Below are 11273 nucleotides of genomic sequence, written 5' to 3'. Positions count from 1 at the left end.
CAGGTTTTCTAAACAAATTTTGATCTCTCCAAATCGGATGTGTGGAAACAGAGAGCACATTACACGGACAGAGTTGCTGAGATGTGTGTTCTAGAGGTGCAAATGTGACCATCCTATAACATAGATTTTATTCTTCTGTCAGTGGCTGTAGGAGACGCAGTGACTTTGCTATTTTGTGCTTTGCTGGCATCCATCTGACTGAGACATCTATTGTTCCATCTCAGCTGCAACCTAAGGCTTCATTTTCCTGTCTGTCACCATTACTTTCACTTAATGTCTGCCTCAAGGATGCAATGTTTATAAAAGGCATCCTAATATATATTACCTTTTCTTTTACTGACAGTATTTCAGCAGCCAAGCTGCAGAACCTGTTCTGACTTCAGCCTCAACTTCTGAGATTGATGAAAGCAATAAATGTGAATACATTTACCCTCACAGACAGGACTGTGTACGCACAAAAACTCACAGTGAGAAGGTCAAAACATGCTCAGAAGTGTTAAAAAAATGTCTGTTTTAATCAATAGTAAAAATAATTGCAGGCTGTAATGAGGTATAGAGGTAATACCAAACAAAGATATTATTTATTTAATTGTTTGTTTATGCCTGCATACCTTAACCCCTGAACAACCCCACCAAGAAAAAGAAGAAAAAAAATCAATAAAAAACGTTTTTTTTTCCTATTGCTTATTGCCCTGGGTGAGTAACACACACAATCAATGTTTTTAAAACTACATTTTTGAAATGTGCTCTGCCATTTAGTAGAACAGGCAGTTGAAGGGTTAAAGAGGTCATTTAATAACTTTGTAAAATGCTCATAAAATACACATACAGTAGATCTCAATAACAAGGAAATTCAGCCAGAACCACCTTGAATGAGATATTGGGGGGTGAAAATGTTTGTGCTGGTAGACTGTTGTCTTTTTTTTTGTTCATTTATAACTTGTTTTTTTGGGCTTAGTGTTTCTAATGAGTTCTGGCTATTTGCCATTGTTGCAACTAATGGTATTTCAGTATTTACAAAGTTTACAACTGAAATCTGTACATCACAAAGTAACACAGCAGTTACAGTCAGATATCTGGGTTAGGGTTTGTTTTTTAAGGATTTCTAACCTCTTCATCCTCACAATAAAATGAAAATGAGAAAGACATTTGATTCACAATGATATCCACAAAATAAATTATTCAACCATTAACACTCTAAAAAGTTAACATTTCTCACAACTAATCTTTATGACCTACTTAAGCCTGAAATGGCCCCACAAAAGCTGACATTTAAATCTTTATTACTGCTCTGTTGTTACAGTGCTAGATTCATAAAACAGATACGGCAGGGCCACAATCATGTAAGAGCAGGAGTGTGGACATTACAGACAATGGGCCCTAGGTTAATGAGAGATTAGAGGAGGAGAGTGTCCCAAGAGAGGCAGCAAGCGTAATTTTCATTGCACCAATAGTGACAGCACACCCCACCAAAGCGTTGTGAAGACAGCAACCATTGATTGTGACTCAGTCCATCAAAGGTGCCCCTTTCCATCTACATGTTGCCATGGATACTCATAATCTATGGGAGTGAAAGCTGTTGATTGTCATCAGTTGGCACAGTCTAAAAATGACATCCATTACCTGCAGCCGATTCAAACTATTGTATTTTTAAGGAACCTCTCATTTTGGTCACCACCATTTTACGGTAGATTCTTATACGATCCATCTGTTTTCTTAAAATGTTTTATTCCCGTTAGGTAAGAAAAATCTCTTCTCCTTCAGATTGTTTCTGCTTTGATTATGTTACAAACACTAACATTCTCTGAGTGATACTTCAAAGAGGACAAATGTTTCCTAAAAGGTAATATTAAAAAACCCACATTAATGCATCAGCTAACTGAAATTTAAAGGTTACTTCCAAATTATTATGGTTTCAACTGTGCAATCGGACGCAGATCACTTTCAAATGTTATTTTAAGGAAGTTTAAAGGTTATTTTCTCCATTATACAGTTCAAGCCAGTGCCATGGTAATGTCGTGACCTTGATTGTTAAAATGATTTTTTTCATGTGATCCAATTAAAATTCCAAGGAATATCCCACAGTTATGTTTTTTTTCTCCCCAGCTTTTGTAAATGAAAATTGACCACGTTTTGTTTACTGCTGATAGCGTAGAATAGCTTCTAGTTTGCGTATGAAGCACACACCCCCACACCCCACTATGTCATTCATCCCGGGGGGTCATTTGTACGTGAGAATACACAAGAGCCCTAAGAAACCACCTCAGCAAAATCTCTGACCAAAAAAAGAAGGACAGCAAGACCTGAGTGCGTTCTCCAAGACAAAGGATAATGGATGTCAGATTAGACACAGATGATCTCCAGGGAGGCAAACTATTGTGTGCAGGACACAACACAATGACACAGTAAATTACACTGGAATTAACACATGGGACAAAAGATGTTGCCTGAAGTCATGGAAGTCAGACACCAACTAACGAACATTTGAAATTATTTTATTTTTATTTTTATTTTTATTTTTTTAAGCAATCAACAGAACAACAAAATGTAAAACATGTTTGTTTCACAAATAAGTCCTTATTTGCCGAGGCTTTGATAAACATTTGACAAAATTCAAGAAAATAATATATTTCTCTCTGCAGACTGGCCCACAAAAAATGTCCTGGGTGGTCTTTTTTAACCAAAATGTGCAATGAACAACAAAACCCATGTTTCATACAAAGTAATCTTCGATGCTCAAAAACCTTAGACCCATAGCTGACGTAAGTCTTTGTATGCCCATATTTTGTCTAAAACTCCCTACAAGATATGTTTTTAGACAGAATACATGTGTATAAGCAGGAGATGTTTTTTTTCCTATCTTGACTCACATAAAAGATTGGATGTTTTCCTGTAATGCACCTACTTTTAATTTAGTCAAAGACCAGCTCTAATGAAAATTGTGTTTTTGGTGTTTTTAACATTTTCTTGTGTCAGTTTTTTGATGATGGACATATCTGAAGAAAAATAAAATAAAAATGTCATTTCTGAGTATTTCTTTATTCAAATCATTGTAAATCAGGAGCAGATGAAAAAATACTGAAAGCGTGTAGATGGGATGTGGGACCCACAATAGCAAGCCACCTGCTCCTCTCCATTCTGATGCATCCTCTTGTAGACAAATAGATCCATTAATGTCTTCATTTTCCTCAAACGAGTTTGCATCTGGCTCAAAACTGTACAGCTGGAAAGTTTCAATATTTTTGTTGCACCGGTAGTGTTAGATTGGGGTTTGGAGTGGCTGTTAGCTGGCGGAGTGTAACAAAGGGATGTAGGGAAACGGGGGGCTTACTCTGCACCAACAACCCCTCCCACAACTCAGAGGCAAATTTCTAATAAACTACCGCTGCTCTGCAGAAACTGTGTCCTAAAAAAAGGACACCGTTTTTTAAAGTCTGCCTAGAAACTGCATAATCGTACTTAAAAGACCACTGGGATCGCTTTTGCAGTAGATCAAAAGATGATTTATAGGGACTTGAGTTTTGAATAACTCCTTTGTATTAAATTGTGTTCATTTAGGTCAAATTTGATTAAACTCCTAAAGACTTTCTTAACCTGTAAGAGAGAGAAACATTAAATTGTGAAAACATTGTGTCTCATAACTGAGTAACAACTGAACACCCCTTTTGAATTTGTTTTTCATCATTGCTAACTACTACAAGCCTCATCGCATGCAATTATGGATTTCACATTTCTTATCTGTCATGAATCCCAAACTGATTATAAAGAACTTCATTATTTTGACACAAAGACCCACTAGAGACACAGAAGGAAGGCTGTGGAACTTACTGTTCACATTGTTCCATCAGACAACCAAGAGAGGAAGTTCTGTGTCTACCCTGCCAGGTCTGGCTGTTTTTTGGCCAAAAGAGGCGGTGGGGGCAGGGTGTCCCGGGGATAAGAGACTGCCATGTTATCTTTGTGTGTAGGGTCACACAGGTCTTACGGAAGAAGCAAAAGCAACAACCATCCGTGTTTTCCACGCACCGGTACAGCCATCCAGAAGATGAAGTGAACACACATACATGCAAATCACATCCTTCACTCGTATCAGCCAATGTGGGCAATACGATGAAAGGTGCATTGTCAGACTGAGATGGAAAGCCCCCTGATTTGTTATCCCTTGAGTAATGTGAACACACAAGTAACATTGTTTCAACAACACGCACAAATTATGTATCGGTTGTTCCTTATAATGAATAATATCAGAAATATGACTTGTTCTTTGCGGCATTTTGGAAAGGACGTCGCATGCTTTTTATTTATGAGCCAGACCTTCCGAGGCAATTTTTCACTTTGCACGTCTGGCATATGAAGATATCTATCAAAAACTTTCAGTACAGACTAAAAGTTGTTTTTGCTTTTAAACCTTATGCATACAAGTTTAAATTTGAATTAATTCTCTCTAGTTTTGCAGTGAAGAATAAAGAAAACGCCCTTATGCATCTAAATAGCCATGTAGAGGATAATATTAAAGTTCTGCGAGTTTTACTTGCAAGAATCTTTGCATCCTCCCAGTCTCCTTTGGCTGAGAAATGTGAAAACACTCACAGGAAGAGTTAAATTCTGGCCTGGGTGCATTTTTTATGATCCCATTGTTTTCAGGCCAGATCCTTTAGTCGCGTATAGAGTCTTGGAACACAACACGCACTTGTCAGTGCTCGGATTTGTAGATCTGCGAAGCACAAAAAAAAGAAATAACATCTGCGAAAAAACATAAAAGTTACGCATTGACAAAATCTATGCTGGGAATTTATAGGTCATTAACACTGAGGGCTATTAAAATAGAAAACAAAGGAATTCTGTACTGTTTAATGAATATTTGAAAATGCTGCTAAACCCCGCTGGGGCATATCATGCAAACGCTCATCAGTCTCTTTCAAAAAATGTGTCTAAGGATGCACATTTTAATCCTGACAGTGTTTATTGAGGACTCTCTTTGGGTCTTGCACATTTGTTCATATAGCTTTTATTGTTTTTGCACTCAAAAAAAGCAAAGCATAATTAATGTTTGATTGTTGGACCCACTCTCTGGGCTTTGAACTAATTAGCCAAAATATTGACAGTCGCGTCTTCAAAACAAATGCTTTTCTTCCTGAGGAGTATTCCTCTGTTTTGGGGGAAAACTAAATATTGCTGCTTCCTGGAAAAGAGGTCTGTCTAACAAAAACACCACTTCAGAAACTTTGCTAAACTTTGGCCAACAGACACCTTGGAAAATGTTACTAGCATTAATTTTGTTGACTTCTTTGGAGTTCTATTGTGTGACAAATCCCAAACTTCTGACACCAGTGGGGTTTTCAACAGGTTTATACTATACCACATATTCCACATTATAAGGTACACTTAAAATCTTTAAAAGACTGAGCCTAATAATCCGTAACACCTTATATATGGATTAATTCTGGTTGTGTTTAGCCCTTCAGTGCAAATCACATCAATAAATCACTCGATGCAAACACATTTTAAAGATCAACAATTAAAAAAGCTAAATTTAAAAAACAAACAGCATTACATTCTACAAAAAAAAAATAAACATCCACAAACCAAAACAAAAAAATGAAAAAAACTTTCAGAAAACAAACGAAATGTTTAAAAAAATCAAACACAAGTAGAAACCGAAAAAGGTAGGTACTATGGGACATCGCTGATTTGATGATGATATCCAGCATCGCTTCTACTTTCCCTTGACATGAAGGACAAACGTCTCCATTCAATCAGCCATGTCCCCATAGTACCTATCCTTTCTGGTTTTTGTGACAAGAAAAAAACATTTCGGAAAACAAAAGCAATTTATCTAAATCAAAATGAAAAATGAAACACAATGAGAAACTGGAAACAGTAGGTACTATTGAACATCGCTGATTAGATGAAGACGTTTTTCCATCATTTCCACCAAAAGTTAGACACGAACCGATACTGGATATCATCGTCCGGTCAGCGATGTCCCGTAGTATGTACCTTTTCCGGTTTCTCATTGTATTTCATTTTTTTAACATTTCATTTTGTTTTCTGAAAATTACTTTCGTTTTCTAAATTTTTTTTCAGTTTTGGTTTTTAATGTTTTGGTCTCTGAATTTCTGTTTTGTTTTGTAAAATTCAAGATTGAATCATCTCAAAGACTCTGCTTGACACTCAGCATTAGGGGTTTGATAGGGAGGTTAAAGCAGTGTTTTTCAACCTTTTTTGAGCCACGGCACACTTTAACCTTGACAAAAATCCCGCGGCACACCAGCATCCAAAAAAAAAAAAAAAAACAGAGATTCATGGTCTGTATTGATCGACAGCCTCCCCGCAATCTCACGTGCATTTTTGTGATAATTGTGGCCGGAAAAGCAGGAAGTTGCGGCTGTTTTTTCTAAGAGATGAAATGAAAGTTAAATTAGAAAATTTAGAAACTGTTTGTTTGTTGTGGTTTCAAGGCGTTTCGCAAGGACAACTCATTGTGCGCTGGGACACCTTTAAGCCAATGCATCATGGGAGATGTAGTGTGAAAACTGCCGAAAACTTGCAGAAAGACTCGCGTCTCTGAGCTTCATTGTTTTGTTCTCTTGTTCCACGGTCTGACACCGGACTCTGTGGAAAGCTACACCGCTAAAGAAGAGCTTTAGCTTGCATTTTTGTTAGAACTGAGCGACTTTATCAGCAGAATTAAGAACAAGGAAGTGAAGACTTTAAGCACTTCTGATTGGTCAGACTGATGACATGTGATTAAGCCTTCAAGATTGATTGGTGGAGACAGTTAAAGGGACGGGACTTTTCCGCAAACTGTCATAGCTGCAGGGAAATCGCGGTAGCGTCATTCTTATCAAAATTTCTTTAATAGAATTAAATAAACACAAAGAAAAAGTAATTTTAAGATCTTTTATATTCCTAACTACTCAGTGTTTTATCAGGGCCTGTTTGGATGAACAAAGAGCTGATATCCTGGAGATGGGAAATGTTTTTAGATCAGTGAATGATTAATGAGGGCAATTTCTCCACGGCACACTTGACCATCTCCCACGGCACACTAGTGTGCCGCGGCACACTGGTTGAAAAACACTGGGTTAAAGCACCAAATGGTTAGTGAGCGAGGCTGTGTCTGCAGCTCACCACTCCTCCAGGGAATTGGTCAAATGCGGAGAATAAATTGGGACTTTAACTTAACTTCAAAAAATTATCTTTACCGCCCTTCTTTGACAGAATTTCTTTGTGACAGACTTTGTTGGTCTGCCATGTTCATTTCATCTGCTCTGAGGTCTCTTAACGGTAGTCTAAAGCTTGTAGCAAAAGCACAAATCCTGTGGGAAGGTTACTGTCCCTACTGGCTATTTGCAGCTTGGAATCAATGTAACAGTTCAATGATAATTCGATCCAGTTGCAGCGGTCAAATGCTCTGCAACCCGGCTGCAAAGGTGTTTGTGAATACTTTAAAACAGTGTATGACCTTAGCCTGATTGCTCTTTAGTATTACATAAATCAATGTCAGTGCTTTGGGGTTTTTTTTAGCCCAGCACACTCTGCAGCAAATCTTCTGTAAACATTTCAACAAATATTGTATTAGGCAGTACCCAAATCTGCTCGGTTTGGATTGACGTCAAGTTGCTTTGTTTTTGGAGAGAAAAAAAAACAAGACGCTAAAAAAGTATTGGCACCAATGTTCTACCATGGGTAAACAGGTCCTACATATTTTTTGACCCCTCCGACAACCTCTTTCCTGTGGGGTGCTGTTTATCCAGCTAAGCAGAGGGGGGATGATGCAGGTTTGTTTCTTTGCAACCAAAGCATGTTTTTTTCTCAATGTCGCCCCTCTCACTTTCAGTCAAGCAGGTGGGTTGACAGAGCGCAGCTCACAGCTACAGGCTGTCCAGGAAACGCATGTCCTCTGTCCAAAAACATGTTTTGACCGTCTGTGCCACATCTGGCGGGATATTTACTCCTGAAGCTATTCTTTCTGCAGAAATTTGACACAATACTCTTGACAGGCTCTCTTTGCACAACCCTCGGAAGCAAAACATATTTTGCTCAAATGAAAGCAAAAATAAAAAGGTCATATGTGTATGATATGCTCTGGAGATAGCTTTATGTGGCACTGCCAAAACAGACAAAAATAACTATATTTAGTCCTCAAATTCAAAACCAAAAGGTTACTATGGCAGCTATAAATGTCCTACTATTCATATTTTAAATGGCCTTGACTTTAGCCGTCCACAGCAAATGCAAATGCATGATTGAGTCACTGTGTTGTCAACTGAAGTAACATAATAAAAAAATATATAATAATAATAATATGGTAAGATAATTTGATATAGCCTAAAACGCATTATTCCATTTGCAATAAAGTAATTTCATTGTTAATACCCTTTTCATTGACATGCTAAATGAATCAGAAGTTGTGTGTTGGATCATTCTGTTTTTTAATGAGATGATTCTTGTGTTAGAGAAATAATAACATGAGCTGACTATGATATGATCACACTCTAATCATCTCTTAGAGCCTGATAGCTCTTTGTACATGTTTGTACATGTCGCAAAGCCCAAACGCTCCTGCAGCAAACCATCTGGAATGGGAATGTTGCTTTGTGTAATGAATGGGTCTGTGTGCTGCTGCAGCAATCGGGACCAGAGCCCTGTAGTGCAGCAGAGTCTTTCATTGTGCTCCTCTGCTCTACGTCCACTTCATTTCTGCTGCGTGCCTGAATAGTTTGACCTTCAAGTGTGCAAGGAGGAGAAAGAAGACGAGATAGTCTAGGCTAATCTCAACATGTGGGCGTTGAACCAGTGTTGGGAGCTGTCAAATCAAAAATCCCAAGACAGCAAGGAGCCCGGCATTCCCATATTGTAAAGGGTTTCTTTGTCCTTGGAATCTTGCTGCACAGGTTGGAGTTCTTCAAACTGCTATACCTTGATCCACATCAATCAATCACACCAGTCAAACACTATCTAAGGGGTGAACACTGCTGACTTTTCCCATCTGTTGCTAAGGAAGTTCAGCCTGTTGCGCAGGAAACTGGGGGAGAAGTTTCCTGTTATGAAGTGAGGTTTTTCATGGGTTTGCATTCATTCAATCATACAACAGATGCTGGGTCAGGAAGCCCAGCCAAGAGCAAAAGCATTCGCTGTCCTAGAGAAACTGTTTTTGGAAACAACTTTTAGGAACTTTTCCATGCACTGTTCTGGTTTAAAAAAAAAAAAAAAGGAAGTACAAAACAGACACATGGAGAAAGCTGTGTGCAGCAAAAAAATATCCAAACTGTTTGACTTATGTCCAGAAAGGACTTACTTTAAAAAAAATGCAATGGCCTGGCAATCTAATGCTTTAAGACTTCCAAATTTACAATATTCATAATTTTCTAATTAAGACAACTGTCAAGCAGCCAAACCCCCCAAAAATGCCGTTTAACAATGAATCCTCTTTGGGAAAAGGCTGCAGATTTTCCACTCAGAGCTAGGGCAGCAAAAAAGGACACTAGCTGTGGCTTTTGTTTACATCCTTGGTATTCAGAAAACCATCAGGAATGTAGTGTTTGATTGAACACACTAATGAGCCAAACGGGACTATAATTAAAGAAAAGTCATCTAGAAATATAATCTAGAAATCTAGGAAAAGGCTAAACTGGGGCGTTGTGTACGTAGCAGGGGGGGGGGGGGGGGGGGTGCAACATATTTTGAGAGCTTTGCGTTAAAGTCCCACCTCAGGAAAAGCTTCGCAGCACCTCCCGCTTCCACGCAGGAGCGCAGCGGTGGGGCGCAGCAGTGTGCGCCAACATCAGCTGCAGGGATGCACGCAGACTGAGAACGCAGCCGCGACTTCTGAGAAGAAACGCGCAAGACAAGTCTCTAAAAGCCCAAAACAAAAGATCATTATGCCGACCCCTGCATTACCAGGCGATTCTCCCGATGCGCTCGCTGTGTGTTTGGATTAAGTTTCCGTGTCATGAAGGAGCTCCATCTCTCCGTGGGCGAAATGAGGACAAGTGCCGGCTGCCGCAGATGATGATGATGATGTCCCACAATGAACGCAGGTTAGATATAAATACCATATGTGCACGAGAGTTATCTCAAAAAATAAAAGTAAGCTATAATAAACGTTATGCTTTTTTCGTAAGCGCACCTGACCTGGAGCAGATGACAAGGTGACTTTGAATTCTGAAAGTTTTAAATTAATTATTTTTCACCCATTACTTTTTCTCGTTAAAAGTAAAATTTCAGTGTCTTGTCAGATGAAACGCTTTTTCTTTTGTTACTCGAACAAAAGTTGTTTACTTTGAAGTTTAGGAGGTCCAAGAAAAACAGTTTTAAATGTGATTGAATAATTTGGAATCATGACATGGCTGCATGTCAAAGGACATACAAATCTGAAGGGGAATAACTTTAGGCATCTGTTATGTAATTTGTTTCTATTTATCCAAATCTTTATTATGAAAACCATAAAAGCCACTTTTTCTGGTCCAGAGCCTTGCCACTATGGATTTCTCACTCCCTTGTTGTGATTTTATAGGTGACATTTATAACCAGAAGACAGCAGGAATTCACATCCTGTCATTTTGTCACAGACAAGTTTTCAGCATCTATCTTCCTTTGTTTCTCAAACATTTGTCGTAATTGAATTCTTGTTGCATAATTCATATCCTGTTGTTTGGAGTTGGAAGCTTTGCCAGACTCATAGTTTTCCTCTTTGTCTTTTATGTTCTTTGGTGCACTCAAAGGGGGGACAAAAATATGTGTGCCTGCATGTCAACTTGTCTATTTGCGTGGGAAAATGATAAGCGAGTTTACTTGTGGTGCAAAATAGTGCTTTTCCGGAGAGGTCTATGTGAATGTGTCCATCACCCGTACACATTCTAAATTTCTTTACTCAGGTTGATGAATCTGGAATCTGTGACAACAAAAGTAGGAATATTGAGAAAAGCAAATATATGTCCTTTAGGTTTTTTGGGGGGAAGAACTACAAAACCATTCAGGAGTCACATGAAACTGAATTTTGCACAATGGAAAAAGAAAGATGAAAACCACAATCACACTAGCAACAGATAACCAGAGTGCACCAAAGGTTTGATAGGATGTGCGTCAGGGTAGGTACTAAATAACAGGAAAGGACCGGGAGTGTACACACTATTGAGAATGGGTGGGTTACTTGTCAAATGTTTTAAGCTGGGTTCTGTACAAATCAGACCTTTTTAACACATCAAAGTCAGAGTAAAGGGGATCAAAGAACTTTAAATCCTAACGTCCCTTGCTCATTCATGCAT

General features: G+C 38.5%; 1 protein-coding gene across 3 annotated transcripts in view; it reads left to right on the top strand.

Annotated features, from left to right (window-relative positions):
• Nucleotides 1–9713: 9713 nt before the first annotated feature.
• fgd5a (FYVE, RhoGEF and PH domain containing 5a) overlaps nucleotides 9714–11273 on the top strand; it is a 34854-nt gene continuing 33294 nt past the window's right edge. For 2 of the 3 annotated variants that reach the window (XM_011475058.4, XM_004068959.5), the window contains exon 1: nucleotides 9714–10046. In XM_011475058.4, the coding sequence (XP_011473360.2) occupies nucleotides 10037–10046 (10 nt within the window). In that variant the 5' untranslated portion in view covers nucleotides 9714–10036. Of the gene's footprint in view, nucleotides 10158–11273 lie in introns of all 3 variants that reach the window. The other variant, XM_078947325.1, reaches the window with a different exon arrangement.

This window comes from Oryzias latipes, chromosome 5 (genome assembly GCF_053564925.1).
Source record: "Oryzias latipes strain Hd-rR chromosome 5, Olatipes_Hd-rR_3.1".
Lineage (NCBI taxonomy): Eukaryota > Metazoa > Chordata > Actinopteri > Beloniformes > Adrianichthyidae > Oryzias > Oryzias latipes.
Note: the sequence above shows the minus strand (reverse complement) of the source record. Positions and strands in the feature narration are given on the sequence as shown.